Source organism: Triplophysa dalaica, chromosome 8 (genome assembly GCF_015846415.1).
Source record: "Triplophysa dalaica isolate WHDGS20190420 chromosome 8, ASM1584641v1, whole genome shotgun sequence".
NCBI lineage: Eukaryota > Metazoa > Chordata > Actinopteri > Cypriniformes > Nemacheilidae > Triplophysa > Triplophysa dalaica.
Window position 1 is genome coordinate 19,161,754 of NC_079549.1, and position 18,206 is coordinate 19,179,959.

At 38.7% G+C, this 18,206-nt stretch overlaps 1 protein-coding gene across 3 annotated transcripts; it reads left to right on the forward strand.

Annotated features, from left to right (window-relative positions):
- The first annotated feature begins 1,911 nt into the window (after nucleotides 1–1,911).
- On the forward strand, nucleotides 1,912–18,162 carry slc12a8 (solute carrier family 12 member 8). 3 transcript variants are annotated; one of them, XM_056754118.1, is made up of 15 exons: nucleotides 2,326–2,336; nucleotides 2,630–2,663; nucleotides 2,749–2,808; nucleotides 2,922–3,068; nucleotides 3,166–3,357; nucleotides 3,445–3,676; nucleotides 9,997–10,110; nucleotides 10,449–10,536; nucleotides 11,084–11,171; nucleotides 14,696–14,842; nucleotides 15,909–16,554; nucleotides 16,625–16,716; nucleotides 16,797–16,914; nucleotides 17,371–17,431; nucleotides 17,618–18,162. In XM_056754118.1, the coding sequence occupies exons 3-15, from the start codon at nucleotides 2,767–2,769 to the stop codon at nucleotides 17,775–17,777; spliced, it is 2,127 nt and encodes a 708-aa protein (XP_056610096.1). In that variant the 5' UTR covers nucleotides 2,326–2,336; nucleotides 2,630–2,663; nucleotides 2,749–2,766; the 3' UTR covers nucleotides 17,778–18,162. The 3 variants fall into 3 exon arrangements, with proteins under 3 accessions (XP_056610095.1, XP_056610096.1, XP_056610097.1); XM_056754117.1 differs by lacking the exon at nucleotides 2,630–2,663 and having other exon boundaries at nucleotides 1,912–2,336; nucleotides 2,739–2,808; XM_056754119.1 differs by lacking the exons at nucleotides 2,326–2,336; nucleotides 2,630–2,663 and adding an exon at nucleotides 2,423–2,490 and having other exon boundaries at nucleotides 2,739–2,808.
- The last annotated feature ends 44 nt before the right edge of the window (nucleotides 18,163–18,206 follow it).

The following is an 18,206-nucleotide window of genomic DNA, read 5'->3' on the forward strand; positions in this document are numbered from 1 at the left end:
ATACACAATGAGGACAACTGATGGACTCTGACACAACTATTCCAAAAACAAACAAAAATTTAATGATGGCGAGGGAGACCTCGCATGTTAAATTCAGGTGTACGTGAACTTTTGCAAAGGGCTCGACAATAAGCCCGATGGCCCCAGGGTCGGCATTAGAGACCTTCGGGCCATTTGAGAGAATTAGAATAAAATGTAAATATTTATATTCATATCAGACTATAAGATCAAGAAAAAAAGGATATTTTAAACAGAAATGTCAGGCTGCTGAATTAAAATTAAGTTAATTTCTATGCACTCAATATTTGGTTGGGCTTCCTTTTGCATGAATTACTGCATCAATGCATGGAGGCAATCAGCCTGTGGCCCTGCTCAGGTGTAATGGAAGCCCAGTCTGCTTTGATGGCGCCCTTCAGGTCATTTGCATTGTTGGGTCTGGTGGCTCTCATCTTCCTCTTGACAATGCTTCAGGTCAGGCGGATTTGCTGGCCAATCAAGCACAATACCACCATGGTCATTGAACCAGCTTTTGGTACCTTTGGCAGTGTGGGCAGGTGCCAAGTCCTGCTGGAAAAAGAAATCAGCATCTCCATAAAGCCTTTCAGCAGAAGGAACCATGAAGTGCTCTAAAATTTCCTGGTAGATGGCTACGTTGATTGTGGACTTCAGTAAACACAGTGGTCCAAAGTCTTCTTTTCATATGAAAGAAAATTATGCATTTCATTTGGAAATCAAGGACCCAGAGTCTGGAGGAAGTGTGGAGAGGGACAGAATCCATGTTGCTTGAAGTCCATTGTGGTGATTTGGGCTGCCATGTCATCTGCTGGTTTTGGTACACTGTGTTGGTCCTCAGTCTCAAAATCAGAATGCATTGTGGGTAAAAAGTAGTGAAAAAATTGAGGGAATACGTTGTTTACTCAGAATTTGGACAACACTACAAAATGATGGACATCCGATATAGTGCACTATAGAGGAGATATAGGGGGCGAATTCAGACAGCCATGGGTTTACATATTAGGCAGAGAAGAGAATGGCCGTATCTCAATCAGCTCCCTTGTTCAGTAGTCAGGGCACTGACCAGGGAGCCATTTTAAGGTCTATCCTATTCTCAAAAACCTTCCAGTACACTCAAACGTTCTTTCCGTAAAAAATCCCACAATGGAAAATAAGTGAACTGTGTCCCAATTTGTAGGGAACTAGTGTTCAATTACCAGTTGCCGGACCCGTGTACACGATATACTGATACCCCAATACGTTAGGATGAGGTGATGAGGTGATGGGGATTGAGCCTAAACAAGTCATGCATAAGGGAAATGTAGTACAAAATGTGAAGTCCAGGTGTAGTGGAGAGTGCCATCTAGTGGAGTAAGGCACTCCAGGAATGTTCATCATTCTTCACAAGTTCATTATTCTTATTGGTTGAATTAACTGATTAGGTGTTTTACATAAAAACAACACATTAACTTTGATTAAGGCAATTATAAAAAAGTACCACTATAATGATACAAAAGATATAAAGCTGCAAATAACTCCTACAGATTTATTAAAATGCAATGTGGCTGTAAAACGTTAAATGAATAACAATGATCTGCTGTTTGGAAATCTCTGCATTAAGATATTTAAAAAATATCGCCGATTTGTGAACACATGTAAAAATCAAATTTATCATTGTAATGAAGATTTACGTTGTACATTGCACAAACATTAAGTTGATTCTGTGACGGATTAACACGAAAGTAATGTAAAACATATATATTTAAAAAAAATACTATTTAAGTTAACGATCAATGAAAGGGAGGGCTGCACTGACGCTATAGGTGGAGCCACGTGGTGCATATATTTGTTTAATGACGTTTATTGCACACGTAGCGTTTTCATTGATATCAGCAACAAAATACCAGACAGCTGTTAACGTTACAGCTTTGCTGCCATACTTTAAAATCAATAATGAGATATTTGTATAGTGAAAATTCTTAATATGCATCTTGTTTATCGTTGATTCAATAAACCGGAAATTCTTGCTGTGATCTAACTATCGAATCCAGATACGCAAACAAAACCCGTTTATGCTTTTAGAAGAAATACTTAACTCGTTTCATACATTATTTCACACGAATGTGATATAGATGTAGTATAACTTTTTCTAGTTTTACTGACTGCTTTGGACTGGACATTTGTATTGTTTTTAAAAGCCTTTTTTCTTTATTTCAAACACAGCCTTACCGAGATATTGTAAAAATTAAGTTTACACAAACTCTCAGGTGATCTCGCGGGCGCGCGCCTCGCGTTCACTCACGTCTCTTGCTGTCGCATCCGGGAGCACGACACCATCTCAGGTATGTGTGCGTTTGTCTTTAAAGATTAAACTTATAATTTAACAGTCGTTTATGGCATCACAGCACATCGTCCTCAAGATTTAAGCATTTCTTCCATTTTAATGTCTGGCAAAGAGTTTTCAATAGAACCGTCGGAGTGGATAGCGTCGTAAAAGTCAGTACAAAACTTTAGTGATTTTGTTTTGCTATGCCTTTCACTTTGAAGTATGTCAATGTTAGTTGAATCTAGATGACCAGTTTGTTTTTGATAGTTGAAATGTTTGTCACTTATTAACAGGCTTTTGTTTTATCAGAAATCTATTAAGTCCACGCGCCTACTTGGCGAATGTAAGTGCAGAATTCCTAACAAAATATACGTTGAACTCACTTAAAGCCTTTCTTTTACCCTCATACCAATTAAAGCGACTTGCAGCCTTTCCTAGGAGACAATATGTGCCCACAGGCTCGAGAAATATTCCTTGAAGATGCTCAGGTAATCTGCTTTATTATTGCACATGTCAATAATTTACTCAGGTGTGCAGACAAATGGCCCAAAACGTACTTTAATGGTGACATTAGATATGAGTGACACTGGTTTGTGTATAGGGTTCCCAGAGTAATGCTCAACCATGGTGGAAGGTGCAGCTCTTTGTCTGGGAACCAGTTCTGTTTGGCACCTGGGATGGAGTTTTCACCACCTGCATGATCAACATTTTCGGAGTTGTGCTCTTTTTACGGACTGGCTGGCTTGTGGTAAGTGTATCATCATAGTAGGGTATATTTCTATGAGTTTTGTAGGATATACATTACATCAGTTCAAACGCATGTTGTACATTTTACATACCTTCAGGGTAACACAGGGGTTTTGCTGGGCATGCTTCTGGTGTCACTGGTCGTATTGGTCGCCTTGGTTACAGTGATGTCTGGCATAGGGGTGTCTGAGTGCTGCAGCGTGGGCAACGGTGGGGTTTACTCCATGGTGTCGAATGTGCTCGGAGGAAGAGTCGGAGGAACTGTGGGGCTTTTGTACGTGTTTGGACAGGTGAGCATAGCCTTGCATAAATGATCGCATATATTATGTTTTCTGTATACTTTAGTCATTCACTGTTTTTGTTTAACTTGTTTCCAGTGTGTCGCTGGAGCTATGTACATCACAGGTTTTGCAGAGTCCATCGCTCAGGTGTTGAGTTTACAGAGCGTGTGGGCAGTGAGGGGGATTTCTGTGGCCGTTCTGTTGGCCCTGCTTGGGATTAACCTGGCCGGGGTTAAATGGATCATACGTCTTCAGTTGGTTCTGCTGGCTGTATTGGCTATGTCCACTCTGGATTTTGTAATCGGGACATTTAGTCATCTAGATCCAGGTGAGCTTAATAGACTGTTAAAAAACGTTTTTATTTTTAAACGTAGATTAGGAATCTAGTACGTTTATTGGATCTGCTTTTCATCGGTTTGGTGTCATCAACCCATACTTTTTAAATGTAATATTACTATTAGGATATTTAATTCCTCAAACAATTGTCTTGATCACATTGCTATTAGTTGCTGTAGTTTTGAAGAAAATCCATTTGAATTGAAGTCAGACACTGGTTTTGGAAATGTATAATTTGTACTTTTAGGTTTTCAGTTTTTTCAGAGCGTGTGTTGGATAACAGCATTATCAAATTCGTTGGTTTGAAACTAGTTACTATATATCCCAGCCATTTCTACTTGTCCACTTGATCATTGGTCTTTGGCTTATTGAGGTCTTTGGGCAGACCAACCCTGTATATACCAGATAATTCCTGAGAAAATCATTCTTTAAAGCAAATCAATCTTTAATGCATGCTATACATTATATGAAGAAATGCAATATTCAGTCATAAACAAATACACCTGTTTAGAAATGTTTCTGTCACACACGACTGTACCACAAGGAACAACTTTCATTTAAAGTAATTGAGCACATTGATAAGAGAATCAGGCCCCGTAGTGCTGTTTTCACAGTTCCTGCTTAACATTGCATGTCTTTCTTATATTGACATTTCTTTCATTGCACGTTTCCTGGCAAACCTGTTGGACAAGGATACCAAAGTTCGATTCAATTTATCTCATTCTGAATAATATGTGCTGGAGCATTTTCCATCAACAACAGACGTTTCTTTAGATAGTTCTCACTGTTTAGATGAGTAATTTTGTTCTGGTTTTCAGCTTGCTGAATATATTGCTATGTTGAACATTGCATTTATATTCAAATAGTGTCACTTTAGATATTGCTTATTGGGGTTTTCATTGTTAAGTTATAATAATTAAAATCAGTTACTTGTTTGCTAATTATGATATAGTTTAATGGTTTTTAAATCTATATTTATAAACCGCAGGTTTAGCTGTATTGAACTTGCAACAAGTGTCCTGAAGGTGTCAGGGTAATACAAATGGTGGAGTGTCCAAATGATGCGATCTTATGTGTTTTGTAAAGCATAAATCATTATGCCATTTATTTTGTGCTAATAGTATTTTGCATTTATTTACATTTTGTAGTTTCAATAAAAGCTCTTAACTTAAAGAGTGGAAGGCAGTGTTTTGAATATCAGGTCCATGACTGCAGATAAGCTGGCAAAAGTATGTAAGACTTCTATCAGGTCTCATTTTCTGCTGGAAAAGGAGGGCAAGGCCAGTGGGAGCACTGGGTTGCTTCCTAATATAGTCACAAAAGTATAACAATACCGTATCATAAAAAAATAGATGTTGAAAAAACATGGGGCTGGGAGCATTTGTCTTTCCTCTCTGCTTGTTTTTAAACATCTGTACAAAACTGTAATCAAAAACGCTTATCGGTAAGATTACAATGTTTCAAATGAAAAGGATTTTACCCACCTGAACAGCTAAAGACTGGGGTAAATGTATAAGTTTACTTTAAGTTTAACAAAACTATCAATAATACTGAAAGAATTTATATGAGCGAACAACAAGTCCTTTACACTGAGGACAAAGAAAGTATGCATTCACTTTTTTATTGTGTGTGGTTGACCACTTCAGACGAGGTCACTGTGTACTTTCACACTGGGTTTGCAGGAAATCCATCCCAACTCTTCCTGTTTTCTTGATTACTGACTTCCTGTCCTATAAAGACACAAGACTTTTAGAAAGATGGCGTTCTCGCTTTCTGCCACGAAAGCCAGGATGCTGAACATGCGACATTATCCCTGAATTGCAACTGCCACTTTCATCTTGCTCTAATCGCCTCCCTTAGGAGCTTGATCCCGGGTGCAGTGTGTTCTGTCTGGGGAAAAAGGAGGTGCTGATTCCTCCATGTTGTTATAATTAAGCTTTGTGGTATGATCTCACTTTTGGCATGCCTCCAGGGGCTTGCACGTTTAAGGCCGGGTGCCGCATGGGTGGGTTACCTGCCAGGGGCAGGAAAAAGAAGCTGCTGTGCAGATGTGTTTACACTTTGATAACGCTGGTAATCACGTAGTCAAGAGCAGGTGGTCACCGCAATGAAAGCTTTTAACAGTGGATGTATGTTTCTATTGGTTTATATACCAAGATCGAGATCTCGGCGGATCCTCATTTTGTGACATGGTAAAGCATGAAAAGAAAGGCAAGCATTCGCTGAGAGCTTGTATTGATGGTGGGAGAAGTCATCAAAAGCACATTACAAAGAATCTCAACGGGGTTAAGGTCTGCACACTTAGTGGGAAATCCATGTGTGAAAATGATGTCTCATACTCTCTGGACCACTATTTTTTCACAATTTTAGCCCGATGAATCCTGGCATTGTCATTTTGGAATATGCCAAAGAAAAAACTCCCATTGATGGAATAACCTGATCATTCAGTATAGTCAGCCGACCTCATTCTTTTGGGCACATAACGTTACTGAACCTAGACCTCCAATTCAATGGGAGGCTCTTACCTATTTGGAGAGTTAAATCCCTGTGGTGTATCTTGGTTGTGAATAACTTTTGGGAGTGGATATGCTTGAGTTATATAGATTTTTTATTTTTGGGTCAACTGTCCCTTTAATACTGCAACCTACTTTCATATTGAAGTAGGTACTCGTGTTTTGTTTATATTTTGAAAATGTTTTTGTTAGAAAAGATAAAGAACTACCCACTAGAGTCTTCATAGTTCATACCATTGCCATGAACACATTTGTGCTAGATTTAAAAAAATGAGAGCAGTTTTAAGAGGAGCGCTGAGCTTTTTGTGAGGTTCACTCTAGACTTTTTCCTGTTCGAATTTTAGTTCAGGGATGGGCAAGTCCAGGACTTGAAGAATTTGGTCTCTTTCAGTTTGTTATCCCTATATCAGCTCTATATTGCAAGCTTTTGGGCAAATTACAGTTTTCTTCAAGTGTTCTACCCACAGGATCACAGAAATGTAATTTAAGATCTTAAATGTAGGCTAAAGAATCTTTCATTAACGTTTAGGAATTGAACTGGATATTAAAGTAATAGTTTATAATGAATTCAACATTTACTCACCCTCGTTTCATTCCAAACCTGTTTGACTTTTTTGAAGAACGTTGATAACCAGAAATCATTGGACGCCTTTGACACAAAAGAGACATTTCTCAGAATATCTTCTATTTTGTGTTTCACAGGAAAAAAATGCTATTTACAGATTTTAAAGGACATGACAGCGAGCAAATGATGACAGAGTTTTTATTTTTGTGTAAACTATCCCTTTAAAATGGGTTCTGAGTTCAGTTCTTAAAAATACTACTCATTCTGTCAATCTTAAACTTGGAGGGAGTAATATCGTGTATAAAAATTGGCAAAAAGAAAGTCTGCACATAAGTTAATCATCTGACTTTCTACATTTTCAGGCTGCGTTCTTGTTTTTTCACTCGTGTTTGACTGATGGAGTGATGCATTTTTATACCATGTCTCTTTTTCCCATGTTCCCTTTGTACCATGTTCTGTTCCTCGGCTCTCTACTGAAATGCAAAAGACACTTATTTAAACACACAGAATTGGACAGGAAACTGACATGCGCTCATAGTTTTGGGTGAAGGGTGTTGACCGGGCTCACCCACATTTTTGGCCTGAGACAAAAGAGCAGGCAGGAAGCAGATCCGAACTCCTCACTAGCAAAGTCCACATCATCACTTCCTCTTACAAATCTTAGGATCAGAAGAACTCCTACTATAAATATCCAACTGCAATCAAATTGCTTAAAAACACAGCAGGGAGGACCACAGCAATGCATGTACTGTGATCTCCTGTTTCAATACATCTTGTCATTTATGATTGCATGAAATGTATCAATGTGGACATGCATATACTATATCATGGTACCAGAATAATGCATTGTTTTGCATTAGACAAGATCGACTTTAGCTAACTTTCTTAATCTTTTTAGTCTGATCTCTTGCATTTCTTGTTCTCTAACTCTCCCCTTCTAGCTAAGAACTGTGACTTGGAAGTGTAGGAACAGGCAGGGCTTCTGAAAGGGTGGTGACTTCCTTTCGGATAAACATGTCATTAATCCAAGAGAACGCATTCTTTCCCATCACTAGATAACCAAGAGGGAAATGGTTCATTCTCTCGCATAGCCAGGTCCTGTAGATCTCTCTGGATAAGTGCCTCGTCTTTGCATAGGTTTGATACCTCCCAAGCCACCTATTTCTCTTTTCCCATTTCTGTATGCTATCACTAGGGATCAAGAAGAATTTCAGCTGCTGCAATGCAAATTCCTCCTAAACGATATAATTGTTATCAAACATTCAGATTAGTTCACTCTTATATATTTTTTGCTTCAGTCTAAGACTTGCATATTAATGCTAATTTAGTTGAAAGGTCCAGTGTATTTTAGCGGCAACTAGTGGAGAGGTTGCAAACTGCAACCAACAGCTCACTATGTACACCCCTCCCTTTCGAAGCACTACGGTGGCTGACACAGGGCTAAGATGTCTTCACATTTTCATTTCTTTGCAGAAGGAGATAACGTATTTATAAAACGCACAGTTTTTCTGTGTAGGGCTACTGTTGAAACAACATGGTGAATTCCATGAAAGGGTTTTCATTCTCAGTTTGTAAAAACATAACACTTCATTATGTAAGGGGTTTCTTTGTAGACTGGATGCATAAGCTGTGTCCCAAATGTCATACTATGCCATCAACCATCTGTTATGTGAATTTCAGTAGTATCGTCCTAAATGGAATACTTAACGGTTTTATACTAGCCGACAGTATATCGGTTTCCCAGACAAGTGCCACTGACGTCAATCGCGCCACAATGCGTGTGAATAAAATATACTTTGCATTGTTCGTCTAATGTAGTTTAATCTGTTTTGCCCAGCATTACTTTAGTCTTCATCAGATTGAAGCGTTATCAATCTGCAGGAGAGTTTTGCTTGAGCTGCGTCTGATAGCTCCCTTCCGCTACGTAAGTCAAAGTGTCCACAGTTCCACACTTCATATTTTCAGTCGAAAAAGTGCATCATCCGGGTACTTACAGTGCACTTCTTTTTTTAGGATTTTCAATGCGAACAGCACTTATCACACTGTTTATACTACATAATGGTGTAGAATAGTGCATACGTGTGCGATTTGGGATGCAGCTTTAGTTATATATATTATATTGCATTTCTGTCAATAGATCCTCCAAAGAACTACACACTTTAACCAAAATTGAAGTTATCATTCTCGCAGCCCGAATATGGCACAATTCCATATAAATGAAAATGAGAAAAGGAAAAAGAGAAAATAACCCCAGTGCCATGGAAGTTATTCGTCCAGTTTTTTAAACTCCTCATTTTGCATTTAATGAATAAAGAACTAGTGTAGGCAGCAAACGATGACGAATATTTGTGTTTTGGGTGCACAAGAGCACATACTTGTGGCATATTACACTGTGCAATACAAAACGGCAGTGTCCAAAAACGTTGTTTAAAACTACACAAACCACCTAACAAATATTGCATCAGTGCTGTCCAAACATTCACTTCGTCACCCTGAGTTAAAATGGCATTCTCATTTGAAGGTACATTACAATTGCGATATCTCTCAGTAATGTTTATGTAAATATTAAGCGGCGCCTGTTCTTGCCTTGTTTTGTTTGCCTGTGAACACACCCAGAGCTCAGTCCAGCATTCCCTCAATCGTGTCCACACTGCTGAGCTATTGAACTTGGCATGTATTACCAAGGAAAGGCCAGGCCTGGGTTCGCACGCATCTTGGTGGGGTGTCTGTCCCCCCGGGTTGTTACATAAGGGGCGATGGCGGCCTGCCCATGCGTGGCTATGAAGTCTAAACCTGGTGTGTAATATTTCACATGAGGGATTGAAGTCTTCCTTCTGACACACAGAACCCTATCAAATCTGGTTTTTGGGTGGGAGGTTATTGTATTCGAACGTGTGGTAGATCAGTATTGCATGTTCGGAAAACACTTCTAAATGTGGTCATGAGCTGAGGAATGTTTCCTTGTACATGTGTGCAATACATAAAAAATATCATCGGGCAGATTTTTCCTGAATATTTCTGCTTGTAATTGACAAGGTAGACAGTGTGCTATGTGTGTAAGGTCTGTTATTCTCTGTGACCGAAGGCTATGATGTACTCCGTGATGAATTTGATTGTTATCTGTCTAAGTGCAGGCTTTCCCCATAAAAAACTCTGTAATGTTTCATGCTTGCTGACATTGTAATAAACAGATGTCTTTCCTGACATTGTTTTGAAGTAAACTGTTTATTGCAGAGCATGGGTTCGTTGGCTATTCGGAGGAACTGCTGCATAAGAACACCCTGCCAGACTACACGACTGGCGAGACTTTCTTCACTGTGTTTGGGGTTTTCTTTCCTGCGGCGACAGGTGACTACAGAACATCAATAAACTGTGATATAACCACTGATTAAACAATGTTGATACTAGAATGCCTAGACAGCCTCAAATACTTGATGTCCTATGTTAAAAGCTGTGATTTGATTTAGAATGCAGATTTCACAGTAATCCTTTCATGAATCACACTTCTTTTGTATAATAAAGAAATAAAGATGTTTCATTTCTTTTCTCATCTGCACTTACAAAACAAGTGAGGACGTTTTTCCTTTGAGTGAGCTCTGGGATATGTTATGATATCCACTGTTCAGGTTTTGAATGGACCCTTGTCTCAAGGCATGTTTGCACAGTAATTCATTCTCTCTGTGTAGGTGTGTTGGCAGGATTCAACATGAGCTCAGATCTCCAGAGACCTGAACACAGCATCCCTGTGGGAACTCTGGCTGCTGTCTTCGTCTCGTACGTATCTGCCAGTCCTCACCTATAATAACCATGATCTCTCATTTTGTTTAACTAAGTGATAGTTCACCCAAAAATTCATAATCATTAACTCACACTCTTGTCATTTCAAACCTGTATGACTTTCTTCCGCAGAACACAAAATAAGATATTTCGAAGAATATTGTTAACTGGCCCCATTCACTTGCATTGGTTTTGTGTCCATCAACATAGAAGTGAACAGGGGCCAGTGCTGTTCACTTACCAACTTTCTTCAAAATATCTTCTTTTGTATGTTAGGTGGAAGGAAAAAAGTCATAATGGTTTAAAATGACAAGAGGGTGTGTAGATAATGTCAGAATTTTCCTTTTTGGGTGAACTATCACTTTAACCTCTGTAAATACAAATTTTGTGAGTTAGTAAAATATAGCCACTTAACAGTTGCAGGCAACTTTTTATGTGTTTTATTTATTCTAAGATTAAATGTTATTCCATTTAACTATTTTTGTTGCATAATGCTCTATAAACAGAATAAATTCAACTTTCATTCTTGTATGGGAATCCGCAGGTGGTTCCTGTATCTCGTCTTTGTGTTCTTGCTGGGAGCCATTTGCACCAGAGAGGCACTGCGTTATGATTTCTTGATAGCGGAAAAGGTAATCTGATGTTTTGCCAGGCTTGAAAGAATCGTATATTCACGATTTAAACTCATTTACATTTACATTTAGTCAATTGGCAGACGCTTTTATCCAAAGCGACTTACAGTGCACTTATTACAGGGACAATCCCCCTGGAGCAACATGGAGTAAAGTGTCTTGCTCAAGGACACACTAGTGGTGGCTGCTGGCATCGAACCAGCACCCTTTGATTTATCAGTTCAGTGGTTTAACCCACTAGACCACCTTTCTCCATGGCAATGTCATCCTCAAATCTTTCTTTCAGTTGAGACGATACTATTTATCTACAGATAAAATGTTACATTAGCATTTACTAATGCATAAGGCCTTTTTGAATGCCAGACACCCTGAATTCAGATGGTTTATTTGTCTTTGCTAACTTTTCCGCTTCTTATTGCCATTTTATAACCTCCCACAACCCAAAGATATGTAGGTTAGGTTAAAGATATGGTTCCGCCCCCCCCAATGTCATCATTTTACTCACCTTTGAGTTTTTCTAAATATGTTTAAATGTCTTTGTTCAGAGAAATATATTTGGAAGAATGCTTATAACCAAACAATTCTTGGACCCCATTGACCACCATAATAGGATTTTTTTTTTATTATTTGTTCTGTTGAATATGAGATATTTTGAAGAATTACCCTTGCCATTTAATATACTATGGTACAGTAGTCAAATAAGGTCACTGTTTGGTTACAAGCATTCGTCCAAATAGCTTTCTTTAAGTTAGTTTTTTACCTAACAAAGAAATGATTACAGGTTTGGAACAACTAGAGAGAGAATAATTCATGACAGAATTGTCATTTTTGGGTGAACTATCCCTTTAATTCAAGACTCTAAAATTGCCCCTCCCCCAACTTGTGTATGTTTGTGTGTAGATTGACTATTTCCACCTTGAATTTAACCTAAGATGCTGGAATGGCGTTAATAATGAAACAATAAATAAATAAATATTGCTCTTTTATAAATATATATTGCTAATAGCTCAAAGCAAGTCAGGCCCCTTTTGAATCTAGACCAGCTGACAGTATGCTGGTTTCCATGACAACAGAGACCACAACAAAACCTTATTCTCATCATGGCTGCTTCAAACATTGTCGATAAATAAACACAGTAACACAGGAAAAACTTTTGTGCACAAAATACTTTTTAATTTTGTGCTTGGGTGATGTTTTCTTGTGCTCAGGAGATTACTTTATTTTTCTTGTGCTTGGAGGATATTTTTCTTGTGATCGGGGACATTTTTCTCATGCGCTTTGGACTTTTTCTTGTGCTCGGGGGACATTTTTCTTTTGCTCAGATGTAGGATGTGCTGGATGTGTGGATCAGGCTTTAATAAACAAACTGAGTTGGCCGTGGAAAAGGATTGTTTGCGGGATGGCAGCGGTTCTTGTGGGACTCCTTACAATAAGCGGTCTGGATGAGGGTACTGTGGAAGACCAGTCCATATAATCGTCCTCTTCCACCATCACTTCCATAGGAACCTCATCTGGCACGTGTATCGTTACCTGAGCCAGAAACGAGGGATTGAAAGCTGCAGCTGGTCGCTGTTTTATGACTTTCAACTTGCTCCTCTTTTTCACCCTCAAAGCAGAACCGGGGATCAGTCCACTGGAGTAGTAGATGCGAGCTGTTTTAGCTAAAGACATTGTCAAATCACAGAGAGCAAGCAGGTAAGTGACTGGACCTCTCAGCTGTCAGATGAACACTAAAGCATTAAGTGATTCTACATCAAGATGTATGTTTGGTTTGAGCTGGTTTGAACTGGAACTGATTTTAAATCAAAACAAGAATTTGTATTGTGCTATAGCAAATTATTTGTTAAAAAAGGCCAATAAGAGGAGAGGAAAGATTTTCAAAGACAAATAAAATCCACTGAGAGAACTTTGTGAAAAATAAATCTTTGACTCTTCTTTTGTGTACATCTTTGATGGTTCATGAAACTGACTGTTTACTACATTAATTTACTCAGTTACTGTAGTCCGAGCCTTGTGTTTATTATGATTTGCAATGTAATCAATACATTTTTCATTTTAATTGATTGGGAAGCATTTTAATCCTATATGCAAATATTTTCAGCAAAGAAATACTGGGTTGAGTGCCTACTGTCAGCCATTTTGTTTTAAGTTGTTCAGTGTCTTACTTTTTCTACAAAGCAGTGTGGTTTAGTCCGTCTTACTTATGACAACCATGAGCTTATTTTCTGAAACAGACTTTCTTCGCTGACTTTAGCTAGTCAGACTAATTCTTAAGACCTATTCGGACGGTAATTGTTTCTCATAGGGACATAAGATATCTTCACCATTTACAGGGGTACATTGGTGATTTTATTGCCGTCCGAATCCAAATTCCCAGGCCAAATTACCTACTGTTTTTTTCACAATCATCAAGGTGGTGTGGTAATTTATTTCCTGTCCGAATCTATATCTCTGAGTTAATAACGGGTGTTAAAACCCAAAATACGTTTTGTAAGTCCATTCTGACCACTTAAAAGCACTGTAGAGTGTTGCCCTTTAGGAGGTTCAGGTATTATAGTGTCTGATGCATTAAAAATACTGTAAATGGCAGCATAAACAGAACAACATCACTCACATAATGTCACATCACTTCTGCAAATGGAGAGAAACAGTTCACAGATATTAGAAAGTGCATCCTTTTGGCTTCCTTTATTTTACAAAAAAAAAGGGTTTTGGTTATCGTGGATCAGTGCAATCAGATGTAAACCCTTTACAGCTTCGAATGATATCAAATGTGACTGTATGGTGACCAGATGATACAAAGTTGTACAAGTTTCGGCTGTTAAAGTAATCGTGTGGATACATCACGCGTGCACACACAAGATACTCACAGTTCACAAAAGTTCTAGCTATCTTGACTGATAGATCAAGCTCGCTTCTTCACTACACAGAGAGGGAGATGATGAGGACAGAAAGAAGACAAGAAAAAACACGAAAACATTCAATACAATTGGCATTGTAAAAATATAGATTTTATTCCATTGTAATTATTACATAAGTGCGAATTGTCATGTGACTGAGCATGTGAGAAGTGCATTTTCCGGGTTTGCAGGATTACAAACGCACACCTCCTCTGTGAATATATGTCTGTTCGAAATATTAGTTTTATCACAGAGGGGTCATGCAAATTTATTTTTACAGATGTTTTCGGTAACAAACAATTACCATCCGAAAAGGGCTTAAAACACTGTCTTAAAATCATAACTATGTTAAGACTTGCTCTACATACATTATGTTCGAGGCCACAAAGAGATGTTTTTTGTTGTTTAAAAGTGGGTGTTTTGTATACTCAAACACCCTTGTAATTGGTTGTAATTACCTGCTCTCTCATGTGGTGTTTGCGTATACCTTCTGTCAGGTTTGTTACACGATGTTTCTTTGATTTACCTTCAACACAGTAAAAACTCTTTTCGTCTGGCCAAGCGGAACAGAGCTGGGTGGAGCACTCTACATTCTCTTCCCCTCTGTGTTTTGTTTTTTCCCAGGTCTCCTTGGTTGGTTTCCTGTTTTTGCTGGGTCTCTACATCTCCTCCCTGGCCTCCTGCATGGGCGGCCTGTATGGAGCACCCAGGATCCTCCAGTGTATCGCCCAGGAGAGAGTCATCCCAGCTCTCGGGTTTCTTGAGAAAGGGGTTAGTACTAATACTGCGGGGAAATAACCATATTATCCAGTCCATACATGTGACATATGTTGCTCAAAATACATTTATCATTTTTTACATTCTTGAGCACTGGTGGTATTATACTAAATAATTATATTAAATAATCAAAAAATTGGGTTCTTTCAGATACTGATCATATCAGAATTGATGTGCGGGTGATTCAAAACATTTATTTTTCAGAAATGACGCGCGGGTGATTAAAAACACTTATTTTTCATGCACTTCTTGCCACTTTAATGAATCGTTTTTATTTAAACGTATGCTCACTGAGTGCTTTACTGAGGACAGGACAAGTTCCTAATTATAGTGCACTCCAAAAACACGAAGGGATGAAGTGTAACGGTTGTGGCTTTCAGAAAGCACAGCACACCCTTTCCCTCGCATGAGCTCTGTCTGACCCCTCTCCACGGGCTACAAGCTCGCCTCAGACATCTCAGCCTGAATCAAAGTACTAGAACAAATGCAGGAAGCACAGAAAAGACCAACCCAGGTGGGTTTGGAGCTGTGCCAGTCAGTAGCAGTAATGCGGGCAATCCAACTCAACCTCCATCCCAGAGCCAACTCGTATGAGGGCTTCTGGGTAATTGCCAGTCTTGGGTGAGGTAGAACTCTTGAAATAAGTTGTTTTTGCAACGTTTTAACTTTAGCGTTTATACTCCGTTATTATTACATAAGATGGAAATGGTTAAGGATGGAGTGCTTAGAAACCAAACTAGTAAACATACATTGTGAAAAAGAACTTTGTAATAATGTCAGTAATTGTTGGTTACAAAAGGAAATTAATATTTATTTTAATGATTAAATAATATCTCATTTATAAATAAGATAATTCACTCTGATCATTGATCAAGTTTTAATTTACACAGGTCCTGTTTCTAAATTTAGTTTAGATAAGCAGCATTTTGAGGCATCACGGACATGCAGTTTTTTAAATGTATTTTTATTTCACAATGGTACGTTATGTATGAAGGCAGTAGAAAGAAAGGCAACTCACAGAGCCATAACGTCTTTATCTTCTCAACTCTTTTGTTTACAGCGAGGAGCCAATAAGACTCCTTTGGCTGCCATCTGTCTGACCAGTTTAATCTCCATGGCCTTCATCTTCATCGGCCAGGTCAATGTCTTGGCTCCCATCGTCACCATCAACTTCATGCTGACATACAGCGTAATTGACTATTGCTACTTCTGTGTGGTGAAAAGCTATGATCTGCAGGTCCAGCAAGGGAAGATGCCAATCAAAAGATCGAGCTCCAGGAAAACGCTTGTGTCCAGCTCTCACCCCTCTTACGGCAGCGAAGGAGCCATTAGTGAACCTATGAACGGCACGTTATTGGAGTTCACCAAAGACATGAACCAGATATTTACAATGACCACCACAGACAATGTTGAAGATCAGAGAGCGTCTATTCCTATCTCTAAAGGCAGAGGCAGGAAATCAAAGATTCCAGCTAAAGAAACACTGCTGAACAGTTTTGGGTTGGACTTGAACAGTAATGCACAGTTAGAGAAAGGGAAAGGTGAGAGACTGCCAGAACAATCTATTGGATTTGATGATGATATCGGGAGCCAGATAGGATTTATGGAGTCTGACCTTACAAGAGTAGACAAGAGGAAACAGTCCTTGCCTAATTCTGGCTCGGCAGAACTTGAACAGCTCCCAAGAGAGCATATAGACAGGACTGGTGAGTATGACACGTGATTTTAATTCATCAATAAAGGGATTGCAACTTGTTAAAAATCTGTTATTCACAGGGCCAGAACCAAGCCTTGAAGGATCGGAAATCAAATCAATTCAAGGTTCAGTCTATGAAAAGTTTTGTAACCACTGGGTTTCGTTAATTGGTGTAAGTTTAGGAAAAAACAGCTACAATATACTGTATAAGCAATTCATTACATTTATAAAAAATCTATGTTCTTTATTCAGGCATTGAGCTCTCTTATGATAATGTTTGTCATCCAGTGGATGTACGCCTTGGTGAACATTACAGTAGCACTTATCCTCTTCCTCTACATTGGAAAAGCGAGCCCAGGTTTGCCAACAGGTAAATTTACCAAATTGTAATTTGATGTAATCTTTTTTTAATCCCAGGGGTCATAAAGTAAATTGCTGATTTCCGAATTTGCCTATTTCAGCAACTGATCTGGGCTGTGTTTCCCAAAAGCCTTGTAACCTTAAGTTGATCTTGTATTGTCACCAATGGAGCTATGATCAACCTAGGCTTACAATGCTTTTGGGAAATGCAGCCCTGAACATTTCGAGTTATAATTTTTGACTCCGTTGGCCATAGTGCTGATATTAAGATGACATGAATTTCAATTATTGAATTCCTGTATTATTGTTTCCTTAAGATTTATTGCTTCAATGTTTCCTCAGTCACTTGGATAAAAGCTTCTGGTAAATGCCTAAATGTAAATGTCTAATTGAATGATCATCATAATGTTTGTGTTGCACATTTGGGCTGCCAGGTTTAGTTTATATGACATTTCTTCATCCACAGGTGCAGCAGCACGTTTCAGCTTCTTCAGGTGGTTCAAGATCTCTCTGAGTAATTTGGGAAGGTAGGACTAGTCCTGATTCTTAATTGGCAAAGGATTGAGAGACGCACATCCATGACTGCAATTATTATTAACTATTGGACCTATGAGTCTGTGGCAGTAGAGCATAGATACTGTGACTATAAGTACATCTATATGCACATACACAATACCGAAGCTAACGTCACCAAAGATTGCCTGTCTTTTTAGGAAAGGGGCCCTTCAGGATCAGATCGTGGTGACACCCTCTTTGTCCTCTGTTGGCATGGAGACCAAGCAGCTGACAGAAGAAAATGCAGACTTTGCCCTTCGCGATCGGTACCATCACTCCTCCTTCATCACCACCACAGACAAGATGGTCCATCCTTAGTCAAACTGAGCATGTTTCAGCGGCGCCCTGCTAAACTGCTTGACCGGTTCAAGTACACGTTGATAAAATTTTGACTGAATGTTTTTTGATAATAGCAATACTTGACGTTTTTGACATTACTACATTTATGAGGTTGTAGGAGAAAGGCCAGTCTTGATTTCCTGGAAAATATGAAGAGAATCAATATGTTTATCTGAAACAAGGGAATGTGCAATCAGTGTGCCATGATCTCCGGTGGTTTTGGATGTAATGAGCATATTCACATGGTATTTAAATAACGATTGTATTAAGGTTAATATTTATCAGCATTTGAACAGTATACAGTATCAAGTTGAGGTTATAAATAAGAGGTCGCAAAAATAAACGTTGTTTCATTTTTGCATCATTTCACTAAATTTGTTTGACGTAATACCCACATGGAAAATACTG

Coding starts and splice junctions, on each gene's coding strand:
- slc12a8 (XM_056754117.1), top strand. CDS start 2,767: ATGTGCCCACAGGCTCGAGAAATATTCCTTGAAGATGCTCAG. Junction 14,843..15,908: donor TCGGGTTTCTTGAGAAAGGG/GTTAGTACTAAT, acceptor TTTTGTTTACAG/CGAGGAGCCAATAAGACTCC. Junction 16,555..16,624: donor AGAGCATATAGACAGGACTG/GTGAGTATGACA, acceptor TGTTATTCACAG/GGCCAGAACCAAGCCTTGAA.